The sequence below is a fragment of the Polistes fuscatus genome, unplaced genomic scaffold (genome assembly GCF_010416935.1).
Source record: "Polistes fuscatus isolate 324 unplaced genomic scaffold, CU_Pfus_HIC Scaffold11, whole genome shotgun sequence".
In the NCBI taxonomy this organism is placed as follows: domain Eukaryota; kingdom Metazoa; phylum Arthropoda; class Insecta; order Hymenoptera; family Vespidae; genus Polistes; species Polistes fuscatus.
Window position 1 is genome coordinate 6,219,300 of NW_025113009.1, and position 19,434 is coordinate 6,238,733.

Sequence of the window (19,434 nt, forward strand, 5' to 3'; positions counted from 1 at the left end):
ACAATTATTTTAATACTCTACTATACTCTACTTATATTTAAGATTGTTTAAATACATATATATTGATTTAAGCATTACATATCTATTAATGTACTTTGAATAGTAATTAATTTCGATTTTATGTTTTATTAGAAAAAAATTTTATCCTCGAAGTCATCACTGCGCAAGAACGTTAAAACAAATATATATTAGTTTAAACAATTACATAAAAATGTAAAAATGCTAAAATCATAACGTTACAATTTTAAATTTTATGTATTAGATGTATGACACCCTTTATACACATGCGTAACGTTCAGGAGGTCATATAAACAACTTTTAATAAAAGAATTTTTATAGAAGAGAAATTGCTAGTCTCAAGGTGAATTTCGAGGAAGACGGTTGACAGAACATATACTCCGAGTTTTTAGACAACAGTAGACACTTCCATCGATTAATTAATAATTATTTTAATACACTAACACACTCTACTTGTATTTAAGATTTTTTAAACACATATGCATTGGTTTAAACATTACATACCTATTAACGTACTTAGAATATTAAATAACTTCGATCTGATGTTTTATTAGATGAAAATTTTACCCCACCTCTTCGAAGTCATCACTGTGCAAGAACATTAAAATAAATATACCTTTTTTAAAACAATTGTATAAAAAATAAAGAAATGCTAAATTCTGAACGTTTTATAATCTTAAATTCTATTTATTAGATGAAATATTCTCTTTATACACATGCGCAACGTTCGGAAGGTCTTGTAAACAACTTTCAATAAAAGTACTTTCATAGAGGACAACATCTCATTTCAACGGTGGATTTCGAAGAGGACGGTACATAGATCATATATTTCGAACTTTTAGACAACAATAGACGTTTTTATCGATTAATTAACAATTATTTTAATTCACAAATACATTTTTCTTATATTTCAGTTTGTTTTAACACATATATATTGATTGAAATATTACATCACCTATTAACGTATTTTAAATAGAAAATAATGTTGATATATTTTTCTTTTATGTTTTTAGATGACTTTTTTAAACTTGATTTTAGATCCTATACACCGAACTTTTAGACAACAACAGACATTTTTATCGATTATTTAACAATTATTTTAATATTTTAATACACTCTCATTATATTTCAGATTATTTAGACACATATATGCACTAGTATAAGCATTACGTACTTATTAACATATTTTTGAGTATTAAATAATTTTGATGAGATATTCTTTTCGATGAAAATTTCTCCCTCCAAAGTCACCACTGCGTGGAAACGTTTAAAAAAATGTACATTAGTTTAAACAATTACATAAAAATGTAAAAATGCTAAAATCATAACGTTACAATTTTAAATTTTATGTATTAGATGTATGACACCCTTTATACACATGCGTAACGTTCGGAAAGTCATATAAACAACTTTTAATAAAAGTAATTTACATAGAGGACAAAGGCCCAGTCTGAAGGGGAATTTCGAAGAGGACAGAGCTCCGAACATATATTACGAACTTTTTAACAACAATAGACACTTCTATCGATTAATTAACAATTATTTTAATATTTTAATGCACTCTCTTTATGTTTCAGATTTTTTAATTACATATCTACTGGTTTAAACATTACCTACATATTAACGTACTTTCAATAGAAATAATTTTAATATATTTTTATTTTATGTTTCTTTAGATGACTTTTTTAAACTTAATTTCGTAACTGAGCCAATACATAAACATAAAGTTTACCGATTACTTATATTGTTTTTTAATCAATTTTTGGGTCTTCGGAAGCGGTTACCTCCTCGTGGTTAGACCCGGGCAATGGTATTTTACTTTCAGTATAATGTTTAACATTTTTTACATGTTAAACATTCCATTGCAAGTAAAATCCAGCTAAAGACCGCTTACCACTAACATTATAATGATAATTAGTTTCTTTCATTTTCCTAATTAATATCATATTACAATTCATTACATTGTTTTCCCTTTAATACTACCTTCATATTATATCCCACATTAAAATACTCGATTTATTTTCTAGGAACACTAATCTTGTGCATTCTTTCAGACGTTTTTGACGTGCAGTGCGGTCGGTAAAGCACGTCTCGGCCGCGTTCGCGTTCGCGTTCGCGATAAAAAACTTTTTATAGTTTTTTATTTTCGTTACCGTCCACCCATCGTCATCCTAAGGGTAGGAGACCCATCGGGCATTCATCACTGAAGATTAAAAGTAAGTATAATTTTTCTATGAAACATTTTCTATGATAAATTTTCAATAGTTTTCGATTACAACGAAGATATTAATCGTTCTTTTTCATTTTCTGTTTCAGAACATCATTGCAATCGAGCGCGTAGGCAATGAGGTACTCGAGTGTTTGCATCGTTAAACAAAAATCGGAAATTTTTCGGGTAAAGAAACTCCGAAAGTTTCTTTTATTCGGTTTATACGTGTGCCATCGTCATCCTAAGGGTAGGAGACCCATCGGGCATTCATCACTGAAGATAAAAGGTAAATTAATTTTTATATTAAATATTTCATTAATAATTACTTGTAATTTTTAAACGATAACAACGATTCTAATCGTTTTGTTTTTTCTTTTTCTTTTTCAGAAGGCTAAGTGTTTGTGTTAGTGTTTGAACTGCGTGCAATGCAGTTGTAAAAATTAGAATCAGTGTCGTGATCGCGATAAGAAACACGTAAGTTTCTGATTCTCGTTGGAACCGTCTACGCATCGTCATCTTAAGGGTAGGAGACCCATCGGGCATTCATCAATCAAGATAAAAGGTAAATTAATTTTTCTATGAAACATTTCTTTAATAATTACTTGTAACTTTTAAATGGTAACAATGATACTAATAGTTTTTTATTTTCTCTCTTTCACAGAAATGTAAGCAAGTGTTGGTGTTTGATTTTTGAACTGCACGCAATGCAGTTGTAAAAATTAGAGTCAGTGTTTGTACGAATAATTAAAAAATACAATTTTTATCGCGAAGTAGATTCAGTGTTTGTACGAATAATTAAAATAAAATTTTTATCGCGAAATAGAATCATTGTCTGTTCGAATAATTAAAATAAAATTTGATCGCGAGTAGAATCATTGTTTGTACGAATAATTAACATAAAATTTTGATCGCGAAGTAGAATAATGTTTACGATAATTAAAATAAAATTTTTATCGCGGTAGAATCATGTTTGTACGAATAATTAAAGTAAAATTTTGATCGCGAAAGTAGAGTCAATGCATTCGGTCATCGTCATCCTAAGGGTAGGAGACCCATCGTGCATTCATCACTGAAGATTAAAAGTAAGTATAATTTTTCTATCAAACATTTCTATGATAAATTCAATGGTTTTTTATTACGACGACGATATTAATCGTTCTTTTTCATTTTCTGTTTCAGAACATCATTGCAATTCGTGCGCGAAGCAATGTAACGGGAGTGTTTGATCGTTTATAATTATAATTTAAAATCACGGATTAGAAGCACGTTCGCTCGTTAATAATAAATTCGGTCGCGTTTCGCGTCCGTGTTCGCGTTCGCGTTCGCGTTATTTTTGAGATTTATATATTAAATTAACTGCGAGCAATGCAGTTAATTGCATTAGAGTTTGTTCGTATGAAATTATAGTTTTTTTAATTTTAAAACAGTCGTACAGACTGTTCGCGAAGTAGAGTCAGTGAAGTGCATCAGTGAAGTGACCGTCTATCGGGAGTGAAATTTTTGTGTTTGCATTGACTGCGTGCAATGCAGTCTTTGAATTAGATTGTAGAATCAGTGTTTGTACGAATAATTAAAGTAACATTTTAATCGCGAAGTAGAGTCAGTGACCGGGCGTAAATTAAATTCAAATCGTATCGCGTATGTAAATTCAGTGTTGTTCGCCGTATAAGAAAAATTTCGGTTTCGCGATAAGAAACTCTTTTATAGTTTCTTATATTCGTTTACCGCGATATTAGAGTCACGGGAGTGCGGGGAAAAGTGCATCGAGGAATTCTCCGATGAGTCTGGTGGACGAGGGATGCAGCTGGACCATTTGCTACGAAGTAGGAGTGTTTTGGAGCCACCGCAGAACTTCTAATGCTATCTGTTCATATTGCATACATGTGTCATTTTATTTTAAAATGCCACATATATGTAATATAACATTTAGCAGGTCGTGAGTTAAAATTTAAAGTCCCTCCGGTGCTCAATCATGCCGAGGATAAAGGTCCCAATCGGCACGAGTTACTGGTTGTAATTATTCCAAAAAATTATTGACGAGCACATGAGTTATTCCAAAAAGGATTAATCCTTTTTTGAAATTGCTCATGAAACTGTATATTTTATTGTATGTTATAATTACTTCAGGATAGGTCTTCTTGTCTCATCGGTTAAATTCATTTAATTAACAGTGCAATTAATTAATGCACTTTTCTTTTTATTACGTGTTTCGTTCGCGTTTAGTAGTGGTGAAATCGAGTATTAATTTACTCGATTTCGTCCATCAAAGCATGTAATAAATGTCTTACATGCATTGCTTCGTACTTAGTTTATTTAATCGCGATTTTATTTTTCGATATAATCAAAAAATGAGCAAGAAGACAAACCCATTCGCGACGGATAGATTCTGGCAATTAAGTGGTGGCTCAAAGCCCAGTTCTTTAACTTGAACAGCCATTTAATGAAAGAGTCGTCCGAGATTTTTTTTTTTTTTAAATATCTTAAAATCTTTTTGAAAGTCATTATAAATGACTTGTAGAGTCATAGCCCGCTTAGATTTATGAGAGAACATTTTAATATATTAATCAAATCTTAGATTAGGATTTTCAGCAACTAATATACTAATCCCCGTTTCTCCCCCTTATACTTTCTGCGTTCTCATTTATGCGTGTGCCCAGGTGTTACACGTATGGGTGAGAAACGGTTAGTATAGGTTTTTAGTTTTAAGTTTTTCCCCCCCATTTGGCGTCTGTCATTGTGCTAGTGATTGCACGGTGTACATTGCACATGTGTGTGTGCGGTTAGGAATGTGCATTGTACATCGTTTCGCGATACGTAATACCGCGCTTATTATTTTTTAAAGTTATTGAATAAAAATAACTTGTAGAGTCACGCGTACGATACGAAATTTTTTTTTTAACAATCGTTTTGCATAGTAGAGTTACCGCATTTATTTGTGGAAACTATGATATACTCGTATATAACTAGTATGCAATATATACTAGTTTATACTTGTATTTTTGCTTAGTCATTTATGCAATAATCACTAGCCTTGGCAGACGATTACAGCAATTGGTACGTACTCCCATAAATTTAGAAAACGCGTTTGAACTAGGGTGTCGGAGGTGCCCCGGGGCATGCTCTCTAGTTTAGGCTTTTGCACCCTGGTGGTATGTGTGAGAACCGTGGAGTGTGTGGGTGGGTATGCATGTGTATTTTTTTGAGAGAATGTAAACTTTAATTATAAGTAGGTAGGACCCCGGAATGGCACGTGGCATACTTGCACTTTTCAGTGCGAGTCCCCACCTCCGGGTTTTATACGGAATTGTCACAAAATTATATCTTTTTTATTCTATCTTGCTTGACTTGTAAATCTTTTTTGTGACAATTCTGTAATATGCATTATGTATCATGATTCAAAGGGATTTGCAACCATTTAAGAAATTCATTTCTATTTCGATTGTATCTCGAACGAGATAGAGTCGAAATCAAATCCGCAAAACCTTTGATGAATTGATACTTAGTTTTAAGTATTATAACTAGCACTTCGCACTATCGCGATTTAGTCTTTGAAATGTTTCATATAATTTAATATAAAGAATAAATTAAATAAAAATATTGCAAAGAAATGCATTGCATTTTTAGTATTATTTTTATTTCAATTCGATTATATTACTCGATAGTAAAAGTGCGAAGTGTTATTAGGTCATCGATTAGCATAATTAACTGCTCGGACATTCGATTAAATGTGCTCGTGTAATAGTGCACAATCGATGAACTTTTAAGTTCGTTGATTGTCCACGAGCTAGGATAGCTAACGGGAAACGCGAATGCATTTTGTAATAATTAATAAATAGAGTCACCCCCTTAACGAACATCGGAATTATTTGCAAAAGATGTATGATGAAAGAAAATAAATGGAATTATTTCATATATATATTGTAATGTGAAATGTATTTCATTTATATTAGTATATAAGCAGTTGAGAGTAATTGGGTGAAAATGTCTTGAAGTCGTTTCTAAATGTACGACCATAATTTGGCATATTATAACGGTTTGGTATTAGAATAGAATCGATACTTTACATAGTTAATAATATTCCTTTCGGCGATGAGATATCTCTCGACCAAAAGGTAATAATTATTTTCTATGTAAAAAGCTCAGGATGTTTTACTAATCACATTTTTTTTCAGGGTTGTGTTAGGGTCGGTTAGGTTTTTTTTATAATATAGAATCAGAGACGATTCTAATTCTATATCATTAATCGTTGTAATATGCCAAATTATGCGAATACTTTTTGGAACGATTGACGTTTTTGGTCAAAGATTCTTTTCATGCTCGCACGTAGGGAATGTCCGACAGTAGGCTTGAAGAAAGAAGTGGCTAAAAGCCGAAGAGGCCCCCACTTAATTGTGGCTCAAGAGGGCAACTACAGACTTAATGAATTATTTTCTATGATTCGATAGCATGATCGAATCTTGAGAGAATAGTTCGTTGGTCATTTGATATTTTTTATTGTTTATTTTTTCTTTGCTCGTCAATAATTTATTGTGGTTATTAAGAATGGAAGTAACTAATATAGTTTTCTTTTTGTTACAGGTGAACTTCGTTGGATTTGCTATACCACCCACCAAACACCAAACATAATTTTTCCTAAAAATAAATCGAGTATTAACAAAATTTGATTTTAAATGATATTTCATTTAAAAGATAGAAAATACTTTAAAATCATGATAAAATACAATACCATTCCCAAATTCCCGCTCCAATATCATATCATTTTCGAATTTCCTATTATATATAGTTTCCCCACTTTTCATACTTCATTTCATTCGTAGAAACTAATTATCTTATAATGTTATTTAATGTCTCTTTTATTGTTTTAGGTATTAAGATTTAATCAATTATTATATTATATATTTAATTAATTTTCATTTTATTTTGTTTTAGGATATGATTAATTCCAATGCATTTGTAAGTATTGGATTTTGATCTAGAAAAGAAATATGCTTTCGATGCATTCATTGGTTCTTCGCAAATCTAAACTAATCTTTCTGTTTTCTTTTTCCGGTTCGTTTCCAGTATTTTTTTCAATGGGTAGCGGGTAGATTCTTTCTTTGCAAAGAAAGATCTACTTCAGGGATGCGACCCTGCCTACGCGAGCCTTGATTCTATCTTATTCCCAAAGATAGAATCATGTCCTTACCTAGAATTTTCCTCCACCCCCGCTACCAAACAATCCTATTTTTAATATTTTTTGATAGGATGAATTATGTGAAAGGGGGACCAGAAGTCGACTGAATTATAGTAAACGGTAGTATTTTAATATGTTTATTACTTTAATATTGCATCGCTCTCTCTCGCGAGAAAAATCATTTTTAATGCACACATTGTTAATGATTCATATTTTTACACATACCATGGATCAGTGCAAATTATACTGTAATAAATACTATACTTTAGATGGATTGGAAGTTATTAAATATAAAATATTCGTAATTTATATAATCCCTGTATATGCATATATTGAAAATTGTACTATGGGGTGTTACTTTTCAGTAAAATCACCGATGTTACTTCAATTCTATTTAGATGCACTCATCGTTATTAATTTTCTTATTTGGTATTCCAACTTTTCTCTTCATTCTTGATAATAATTGCAAGGATTTTCCGAATAAAACTCTTAGGATGGGGCCTAAGAGTGGGGCTCATTAAAAAACGTTCTCGGGGCTTTCATTTTCTATGGTTTCAATTTAATTCGGATGGGGACATCTTCAGGATGCACATCCCGGGTCTTCAGAAGCGGTTACCTCCTCGTGGTTAGACCCGGGCAATGGTATTTTACTTTCAGTATAAAACAACATATTATATAAATAACATATTTTATATGTTAAACATTCCATTGCAAGTAAAATCTAGCCAAAGACCGCTTACCATAAACATTATAATTGTAATTAGTTTCTTTTGAATCCCTAATTAATATCATATCCTTATTCCTTTTGCCTTGGTTCCTTTTATCCATTACATCTATAGAAACTAATTACCTTATAATGTTTTTTAATAATTTTTATATTTTTACAGGTACAGCATAAAACAATCAAGAATTATTTGAATTTCATTATATTTTCACATTTGGACAAGATAAGATCTCGGATTGCTATTAATAGTAGAATAAGATGCAGAGTTTCTTATATTTGATGGTACCTGTATTTCTGATTTCACGTGAAATTGTACTGCATTGACGATTTTTTAAGCTAATTAATTTAATTTAATTTAGTAAGATTCTTCGTACACACACTTATATATATATATATAAGGTCAACCTTTCATGGGAGAATCTTTTGGATCCTATTTCATATAACTTCCTCTTTTCTATCCGTTCGCAAGAGAGAGAGAGAGAGCCCTTTTTCTTTCACGTCAATGGATAATCAAATGTAACGATCTCGAAACATAAAACGATTCGAGCGTGAAACGGTAGACGGTATTACGAGATGACACGCGGACGTTCGCTCTTCTTGACCATGACTTTCTGTCTCTCTCGATTCCCTTTCGTATTTGCTGCGATAACGATGGACCGGTAACGATCGCATACGGCCGCTTGGATATATACATCAAACCATGCGCATCTTCCTGCGGAGCACCCAACGTTCTGCTTCATGTATTTTCTATCTCGAAAAAAGAAAGGAAGAAAGAAAGAGAGAAAGAAAGAGAGAAAGAACATAGTACAATGACAATGGAAAATGCATCAAAGCGACTCATCACTAGACGATTATATCCTTGAACCCTTCCATGCCCCTTCTTCCTTTCTCCATTCTTCTTATTATTAACATTGGCAAACACGAAGAGAGCAAAGATTTAAATAACGAACAATTAGATAGCATTCTCACGCGATCGCGTTTTTACCTTCATTGAGTACTGCAAAGTATTCGGAATTTTTCGCTCGAGATCGCACGAAAGTAAATATAATACTTATCTTTCAAGAAAGTGTAAGAACTTTTATCGACAAGATAGAAAATTATCAATAATAACGATATCCCAACCTTCTTTAACTATTTTAATTTTATTATTTTATTTTTTAAAACATACAGGTATTTCTCATTTGAAAATAATACAAAAATAATTACATTTCTATCAAAAATGAATCGTTCTGACTATATTAAACTTTTTAATAAAGATATTATGTTACAGCATGAATATAGCAAGAATCATATAAAATTTGAATACAACTATTCACACGTACATGTTCACAAAGGAAGAATTTTCCGTAATATGGAAACGCAATCTTCTTAGAAGCCGCACAAAAAGGAAGACTCAACCTGTTTGCAGATAATTCCGGTATTCTCTCTCTCTCTCTCTCTCTCTCTCTTTCATCGCTCAGCCCTTATTAATCTAAATGCTCTTCGGTCCCAGGAGTATCGTATATGCATTATTCAACTAGCGGTACATACTATCCAACACCTCGATAATAACACCGGGTCCATTTTTCTTTTACCCGACGGCTATGTATCCGGTGCTCGAAGCACATCGACGAGTTAAACGCTCGTCTTGGAATGTCGAGGGAGGTCGTGTCTATACACCCATGTTCGAACGTTAATAAGTCTACAAAAAAGAAAGAGAAAGAAAGAGAAAGAAAGAGAAAAGTACATTGATGAGTGGAACGAACGATAATGCGCTAATATCTCGAGCAAATTAGTACGATGACGAATGTATGCACGTAGGTATGACGTCAACGTAATAACAAATGGTAGTGTTTGGCTTCATTAACCAGTCGAGTCAAATGAAACTTCTTAAATAAACTATACCTTTCAAATTGTAGATCCACATGAGTTATCGTATCTTCTATTCTCTGACGTCTATGAAAAATTGATACACTACTTAAGATTAATATTTAGAAAAACAATTATTTCCGCGTGATCTACTAACGTTATTTTATTAAACGTAAATTACAAAAAATAATTATGTTTCAGTTATTGTACGCTTAGGTGAGTGCATTATATTTAAATCCATCGAATTATTAATTTTCTTAAATTGTAGTTTGTAAGTACGGTACATAATAAACGCGTATAGAAAGTAACGAATTAATATTCTAATAATTCAATAACGTTATCAACGTAAAAAAGTGAAGAAGTTTCGCTTCGGTCGCATGCGAAATCCATGCGCTTTTCTTTTTGTTTTAATTTGCATAAGTAAACAAGAAACTCGATCGTAGGGAATAAAATTGTATAGCTATCTACTTGCGAAGGGAGAAGAAAATCAAGACTATAATCCAAGGAATAGAATTTTTAAAAAGTAAGTAACTCCGCACGAGAGTATTGCGAATCTAGCGAGGATGAGCCAGCCGTCCAGGTGTAACAGTTCCGTGTAGACTCTCTCGACTCATCTCAGCGAGCGCGATGGGTTAAACCAAGTTCTCGCTGTTTAGGCCGGAGGCACTATAGGTGGTCCACGCCCGACACGTTGCGCGCTATCTCGACTTCAACTGGTGCAGGTTCATTCACCCACGGTTTACACCTCACTGGACACAATACCGAGTGTACTGCGAGTTTCCAATCTAAATGTTCCTCCTCCATAACGGTTTGTCCTTCGAATGACCACAATGATCGATAGAATTCGTACGATGTTATTCTCGATCATACGCGTAACCACATGGATCTAATCGCGACAACGATGTAATGTAATATGAAATACTTTTATTACTCTACACCGGTAGGTACAAAGTTGTTTTAATGACCAATCTTTTTCAAAATAATTATCACGAGTACGCATTCATTTCACAGTCATAAGTATTCAATTATCAGCAAGGCTGATCTTTCTCTTTATCTGTCTGGCTATACAAGTACGATGAGAAATCATTAATGAAAATGGTTCATAATTCTGTCCTGGCACGAGTTTACGCGGTATATATAATGATAAGATCGACTTATCCTATTTTCCTGTAGTCACTTTTAGTTTTTTTCTTTTTCTTCTTCTTCTTCTTCTATCCTTTTCTCGAATCTCATTGCAGGTGCGAAAGCTTAGAGAATTTTCTGTAATGAATGATTATCGCAAGAATCGGTTCGAACCCAACCGTAGACCGTAAGCTCCGCTTATCGGCACGAAGTTATCGGCTAACAGGTTGTACCCCATAGGAAACATAGTAATCCCCATTCTGTCAAGAGAGATAAGAACACTTTGCCGCTTGCAGTGCACAGCGCTTTTACTCGCAGGCTACCACGGCATTGCCATCGTCCGCTATCTCACCCTCTGGAAGCGTTGTCCTCGAACAATTCGCGAACGTGAGCGAGGTGTCATCTTTCGACCTCCCCTAAAAGCTCTCTGTTATAATCGATATTTCCTTATAATACTCATACAATATAAATACTCCTAATTTGTGAACTGCATATGTGCAGTAACCACATTATTTTACAAAAATATATATATTTATCTATATTATAGTTTAGATAGTACTGCTATCTTGACTACAACCTGATATTACGATTACTTGTTTTTCTCGAATAGTATCTTTATTATAGTTATATTAATAGTAATAAAAATTAGAGGATCTCTTTAATTTTTGATTGTTTGCAGCTCTCGCTTTTATGTGCTGTAGGTAGGCAGATAGTCATTCTCGTTTACGATAACACTGTACGACGACGCAGTGGTACAGAGGAAGGGAAGCAGAAGGAATAAGGAACGAAGGGTGGCATACATAAAGAGAGGAATAGAAAGAGAGAAATGGCTAATACCGGACACACAAGCAATTGTATGTCCTAAATCACTTACATCGCGATTACTCCGTGTGTGGGGGCTGTGGCATATGTAATTACCTGAAATTATCATTACTCATCATCAATGCACTTGATAGTCAGTGGAGTCTCGTTGCCAATGCCGATCCTGATACCGATCCTGATACTGATCTCAATGCCGATGTAGATCGGCCATTTCGATCTTTTCCCCCCCTCACTTTCTTTATTTTTATCTTACATATATTCTTATTGCCAACAGTAGCGTATAGTTCATACAACAATTTAATTCGGTCTACCGAAATAGAAAATAATTCATTCGTTATCGAAAGACCGATCGGACGGATCGATTGATCTACTTTAATCAGATGATACGCGAATCTTTCGAATGTGAAGTATCCATGTTAATAATGAGAATGATACGTACATTTGCATATAATATGAATCTATCTTTAGTTCATTTTTGAATGTATGTAAATAACGGTGATAAAATATATGTACATACTAATCTACGTTAAATTTGAAAAGAACGAACGCGTTGGAACGGTCAGTTTAGTGTCGAAGAGAGAAGATGAAAGAAGAAGTAGAAGGAGAATAAGAAGAAAAAGAAGAAGAAGAAGAAGAAGAAGTAAGAATTACCTCCGAGGAAGATCGCGTAGATTATCGCAAGAAGGAGCGCGGCTGTGGTACCGTCCTCTCGCGAGCGGCAATTACAATTAACCGGGCGTAATATTTAATTATTGCGCGTTACACGCACACAGAGAGACCGCTCGCGGCCACGTTTTAATCAGGCAAACGAGAAAATATCTTTGGCCGTGTGCTCTTAACTGCCGTTCGTTTCTGCCATCGTATTTGCATTCGTCGCACTACCGTCCTTTTCTTCTCTTCCTCTTCTTCCTCCTCCACCTCTTCATTCTCATCCTCGTCCTCCGCCACCACCTCCTCCACCCTTTCCTCATTCTCCTCTTATCCTCCTCATCTTCTTCTTCCTCTTCTTCTTCTTCCTTTTCTTCTTCATCTTCTCCTTCTTAGTGTGTTCTTCCTCTGTCTCTCTTCGTCGGCAACAGCAGGAGCAACAGCATCGTATTCGCGTTCGTTCGGTGCCGAGAGAAATGAAATAGATGCAGCCGCGAGAAATCATGCCGAGAGTCATTACACTCGCGCTCTTCTCGTAATGAACGCCATACGTACAAATCGACTTAAGACGAACGTTTCGCTTTCCCGACCGTACCTTTCGTTAATCCTCCTTTTTTCCGTTCCAAAGGAAGCGCGTTCCCTTCCCTCGCATCTAAATGCCGGAGAAGTAAAGTGCATACATAAATCTTCGGTATGCTATACAGGGTGTCCTGGTGATACTCAGTTATGATCCTTTCTATGAGAAAATGATAATTCTATGTTAACAAAATAATGAAAATAAAGCTTTATATACGATATTATCATAGGTTCATATTTAAAGGGGTTTAATATTTGTTACTTTAAAGAATGAAAACGACATTAACATAAGTAAGTATACATACGAGAACATTTACATTCACATACTTGAGATTCGCTTATATGTTAGTCATACAGAAGCACCACTTTCGCACAATTTATAAGACACCCTGTACATATATCAAATCCCATGTGTGTTAAAGATAATACATCCTAGCAACACTATTCCCACAACGTATCTATACGAAGTTTATGCTTTCGTAAGTTCTCGTACCTTTTGGTATCCCTCGAGTTCCTCGCTCATCGTCAATATCTTTATAAAATAAAATTAGTAACGCGAGAAGAACGTATTTAAATGTTCGAGACTACCAGACAGGTAGTGTTTCGCGAGCTGCTTTGGATAATAGACGACGAGACGGCTTGAATCGTCCGTGAAGTCCTCGAACAAATTAACGGGCGTGCAAACAATGACGTAAACGTTTTAATGCTGCGAATATGCAGTACTTACATACATACATCCATCCATACATACATACATACACCCATATACTGTATAGTTATAAGTAAAGGTCCATTGACGAGAAAGACGAGAGGAGGAAAGTAAGAAAGGTACGAAGAGCTCAAAAGAGTAGACTAGGAATAATGGCTCCCATTGAATCCATCTCATTCTTTTTTCGTATTACTAGGGAAGCACACACGCACGCACGTACGCAAAACAAGCAAGCAAGCACATATATACCCATACACATTTTCTCTCTGAAAGAAAACAAAAAATACAAGAAAAGAAAGAGGAGACGACGTATGGTTTGACACTTTCGTGACGGTTTCCGCAGCACAACGAGGCTCGCGCTCATTAGGGAGACAGGTTAAAGCTCGATTATACAGCCGTTAACGCGGCACGATGCACGCGCGAATGAGAATGACGCCTGTGATAAAACTGCCGAGATATGGCATTGCTGCTACATGGTGACCATGAAGAAGTGGCTCTTTCACTTTCCGGCCGCTGACTCTCTCTCTCTCTTTCTCTCTCCCTTTCTTTGTCTTTTTCTCTTTCTTTATTTCTCTCATTCCGTTTCCTTTCTTTGTTACCATCGAAGCTTCCAGTCGATCAAAGACCTCCAACACATCCATACATATATATATATACACACGAAGAGCATGGTACTCTTCTGATCGAGCTCCCATCGAGCACCGCCTCTTCGAAAGATTTCAATGTTCCGTTCGATGAAAGAAAAATTCTTAAACGAACGTAAATGCGCCCTCTTAACCCTACCCACTCGCTCGACTCGTACCTCGGACTCGAGCTTCGTTACCGTGTCTTCTCTTCTACGAAAAGAACCGACTAGCTGTGGCACCTTCGATGAATCATAAAAGGGTGGAAGGATTCCTCTCTCTCTCTCTCTCCCCCCCTCATTTTCTTTCTCTATTTCTCTCTAGCTCTTTGAGATGTACTCCGAGATGTACGATTGTATCGTAACGACGGCCTATGTCGTTCTAAGAATATTGTATCGTTTGATGTATCAAGAGACTCTCCTATTCTATTTAGAAAGCCTAGTTGGAAGGCCTCAGTTTTTGGAATTATTATGATTATACGATGATTAAGAGGAAAATCTTTAAATCTTATAATTATATAAGAAATATGATGTTATATTAACTAACGAGAGAGAGAGAGAGAGAGAGAGAGAGATTTGTTAACTTACGAGGATTATATCAAGGAATCTCAAGGTACTAAAATTTCCAAGTGTAATGTTCAATCGATGTCTTTTTAAAAACTAAATGAGACATTCAAAGAAAACAGACATATTTAATCGACGCACATCGCATTATCGTTAAGTTTGCACAGCTGAAGTTCACATCGTTCGGCATATGACACAAATTCGATAATCACACATCGTTTATTATCTATGAAACATTATGAAATCCGAAATTACATGCGTCGTCTTTCATCGAGCATACAAAATAATATTCAATAACATCGTAAATGTTCTTCGCGATGTTTTATATATGATCAGGTGTGTAAAGACATCTTAATTGATAACGTTTAATCGTAACTATTTTTTTCATTCGTATCATTAAAAATACAACGAATAGAATAACGAAAGAAGAGAAGATTTTTCCTATAACCAAATGTTAGGTACAACTAATTTCTTCGATAGTCCATCTATAAACCGTTTCGCAATGGAACGGGAAATATTCTTCCCTTCCTTCTGTAAGACTTTAACGTCATTACGCAGGGAATTAGTTTCGAATCACGTAAAAGGAAGCAATCATACCGTCGATCCTTTCTATTTTAACCGACGGCGAACATACGTACATACATATATATATATATATATATATATAAATATATACGAGTATCTTTTCTGGACACGTAATTTGTATAGGATGTTCCTAAAGATTATTAACTCATTAAACTAACAAATTAAAAGATTCATTTTTCAAGAAAAAATAATCTTATTCACACGCGTATTACTTATTCCTTATTAATTTTAATAATCAATCTACGATCAATGATAATAAAATAACTCAAACGTAATCGTTTCGTTTTAGAAACACCCTGTACGAGAGAGACGTTCAATAATCTAGTAAATAATAACTCTTCTTAAAGTAGTCAGCTTCCAAAGAAGGACGTCGATGATCGAACGAGAAACATAGGTGTACCTACGTTTCGTATCTTGCATCTAAATGAAAGTGTAATTAATTTTTCGAACAACTTCGAGAAGTAGTTATAAATATATATATATCTTCTCGATTAAAATCATAATTCTTACGAAATCTTTTTCGAGTAATAACCCATAGTTGAATTATGAGTAACGATGACCAAAATATATTCTGTTTTCCATGAACGAGAAGAGAATTGTAAGAGTTGATGAAGTCTCGGCCCAGTAGCCGTACCTACCGGCTACTTCTTGTCCACGATAATAATAATGGTTGCTGATTCGAGCGGGGTAGCTGAGCCATTGATAGACCATATGGTGTGTGCACATTCCATGGATTTAATTGCCTTATATCGCGCGATAGTATATACCGCAAGTTATAGGAGTGAGCGAGAAAAGATAGAAGTGAAGAGAGAAGTTGAGAGAAGAGGAGAGAAGAGGAGAGAAGAGGAGAGGAGAGGGGAGGAAAGAGAAACAGTCGATCCTTTGGAGGTACTCGCACCGATGAATAATGAGTATTCGCTGTATAATACGTTTACCGACTGATATCTTCTCTGACTGATCGAAGGATCTTCGATCGTGTACCCACTCTTGAGTATTTTTCGTTAGTGAATTCTTCTTCTCTTCCTGCAAAGTAGTACTTAACGCTCTTACTATCTCCGATTTTAATCTTCGATAGCCAATTTCGAGATCTAAATTTCACGTGACATTTAAGAACCTGACAGTTAGAGAGAGAGAGAGAGAGAGAGAGGGAATCTTTCATGAGTATTCATCTACGTTTATTCAAACAGCATGCTAAGAGAACGAATTCGTTGATTTCATTTATCACAAGACGTTGATTTACGTAACATCGAAGGATCTAGTAAAGAAGTATATACAATATATTACATACCTGTGTATATGTATTTGTAAATCGATTGTCGATCAAATGCACGATCACATTAAATGTTAATGTACTTACTTGTTCTACGAGTATTACGTAAAAAACTACTTTCGAATGTGTTCTTGTTGTCTTCGGAATTTGTTCCTTTTCTTTTTTTTTTTAATTTGATCTTGACGTATTAATATATGTACCAATTAATGTGGAAAAATAAAAAAGGAAATAATCTTAACGTTGCCTTGTCGTGTAATTATAATATATAATTATGTAACGGATAAAAATGACGATCAAAAATTCCAAAATGTTCGAATTTAACCGCAAGAATTTGTATGCGTGCGAGAACATACGCGTTTATTGCAAAAGATTTCGTGGGGGGTCGGTTGGGTCATCGTTCTTCTTTTTCTTCTCCTTCTCCTTCTTCTCCTTCTTCTTCTTCTTGAGATTCTCATTAACCGACCTATCCTTTCGAACCAGCATCACCACTCGAGCTATAAAAGAAGATTTCAACATTTCGAATGGGTTCTTGAAATTGATATGCTAAGCAGATAATCATAATGATAGTAATAATAATAATAATAATAATGAACGTACCAGAGTGCATTGTGCAACGTAAATGCACATATGACGTGATACTTATCGAAGATAAGAAGATACGCGTACAATCGAATAAATATTTTCATTGTTTAGATACGATGATGATTTTCGCGAAGATCGTTCGTTTGTTAATTCGATGATTAAAATTAGATATGAACGTAGACATGTCGAATGAATGAATTAATTAATTCGTTACTTAAATATTGATTATCGAAAAAACATTATTGAAATTATGTTTCAATCTACGTTGCTTTCAATTTTATAGAATGTTCACAAGTGCTCATAATGATCTTAAGTAAACATTGTATTTTGATATAAATTGCATGAAACATTCAATCGGTATACTTTGCGGATCTGATTTTGTAGAGACAGACTCATCGATTACGCGAGAGAAAATAAAAATTAAATGGCACGTAAAAATATAAAAAAGGCAATCATTGCTTGCCTTTTCGCAACTATCGTTAGCACCGGTAAGCAGTCGAATTAATTTAAAAGATATAAATATTTGATCTTCTTCTTTCGATCGAACATTTGGAAATTTTGTATTTTTATTTGAATCAAACATATTTGAATATTTTGAACAGTATACTGTGAGCCACCTGAAGCTTTGGTCGGCGCTTCACTCGCTCGAGATAACGAATTTCCATACTTGGTATCCATAAGGATAAACGATAACCTTCACTGTGGTGGTTGTATCATTGGTCCATATCACATTCTTACTGCAGCTCACTGTGTGGTACCTTTGGTAGACATAGACCCTGATGATGTAACCATTGTTACTGGCACGAACAATCTTTACTCCGGTGGCCAGGTTTACAAACCTAGTCTTTATCTTCGCCACCATGACTTTGACGCGAATAATGCTTGGTACAACGACATCGGTATCATCAAGGTAAATTGGCTAGAGAACGAAAATGTTTTCTAAATTTTCCAAATTTTCTACATCTAAAAATCATTTGTTTCTTACAGCTTGCCGACCCGATCGAATTCAATGATCGTGCACAACCTATTGCTCTGCCAACCCAACAACCACCAGTCAACACTAATGCCATAATCGGTGCTTGGGGTGCAACCTCTACGTACCCAAGAAGAGCTTCTCCTTTGCTCAGAAAACTTAATCTCAAAATATTGTCTCAAAACGAATGCCAAAATTATTTCAGCAACATAAATATCAAATCATCTCAGATCTGCACCCTCGTACAAAAGAATGTTGGAACATGTTCCGTATGTATTGATAACTCAAAATATTATCTTTTAATGCCTTAGTCTTAATTACTAAACTTAATCAAATATTTATCATTTACAGGGTGATAGTGGCAGCCCATTAGCTTACAATAATCAAGTGATTGGTGTCGTTTCTGGAGGAATTCCTTGTGCTCGTGGAATGCCTGATATCTTCACCAACGTTTACAGTTATCTTAATTTTATTCAATACGCAATGACTCTTTGATTGAATTTAATTACTCATTTCTGACGAACAAAAACAGAATCCTTACGGTATATTGTTATGATTACACATTTTCAGTAAATATTTTAATAAATAAATATGCAATAAATATTTAATTAACATAATCCGTTTCATCGATTTCCTTGAATATTTTTAAAACAATTTCTCTCATAGCATATGCGTTACTAAATATTTTTTTTTAATATTTTTATCATTTTTGTAAGTATGGTAATAAATATCGTAAAATTAAATTTAGAGTTAACCCTTTGCACTGGAGAGGTTACTCTGAAAATCTGCAATAGAATGACCTATTATTTCATATCTTGCGAATATGTTCATTTTTATAATTAGTAATTGTAAAGATTTGCGTCAATGTTACACGTTATTAAGTTATCATACTTAATAAAAATAAAAACACTGCTTTTAATTAATGAATTATATATAATATATCTTTATTGATAAAGTTTGTTAATAAATTTACAAATATTTCAGGAAAA

General features: G+C 34.2%; 1 protein-coding gene across 1 annotated transcript; it reads left to right on the plus strand.

Annotated features, from left to right (window-relative positions):
• Positions 1-17,896: 17,896 nt before the first annotated feature.
• Positions 17,897-18,940, plus strand: LOC122526409 (chymotrypsin-2-like). The gene is made up of 4 exons (XM_043649801.1): positions 17,897-17,960; positions 18,075-18,382; positions 18,460-18,714; positions 18,797-18,940. Exons 1-4 carry the CDS (start codon positions 17,897-17,899, stop codon positions 18,938-18,940), a joined length of 771 nt encoding a protein of 256 aa, XP_043505736.1.
• The last annotated feature ends 494 nt before the right edge of the window (positions 18,941-19,434 follow it).

Excerpts from the sequence above, each read along its gene's own strand:
- LOC122526409 (XM_043649801.1), top strand. The coding sequence starts at position 17,897 with ATGGCACGTAAAAATATAAAAAAGGCAATCATTGCTTGCCTTTTCGCA. Across the intron at positions 18,383-18,459 it reads ACGACATCGGTATCATCAAG|CTTGCCGACCCGATCGAATT; the intron begins GTAAATTGGCTA and ends TGTTTCTTACAG. Across the intron at positions 18,715-18,796 it reads AGAATGTTGGAACATGTTCC|GGTGATAGTGGCAGCCCATT; the intron begins GTATGTATTGAT and ends TATCATTTACAG.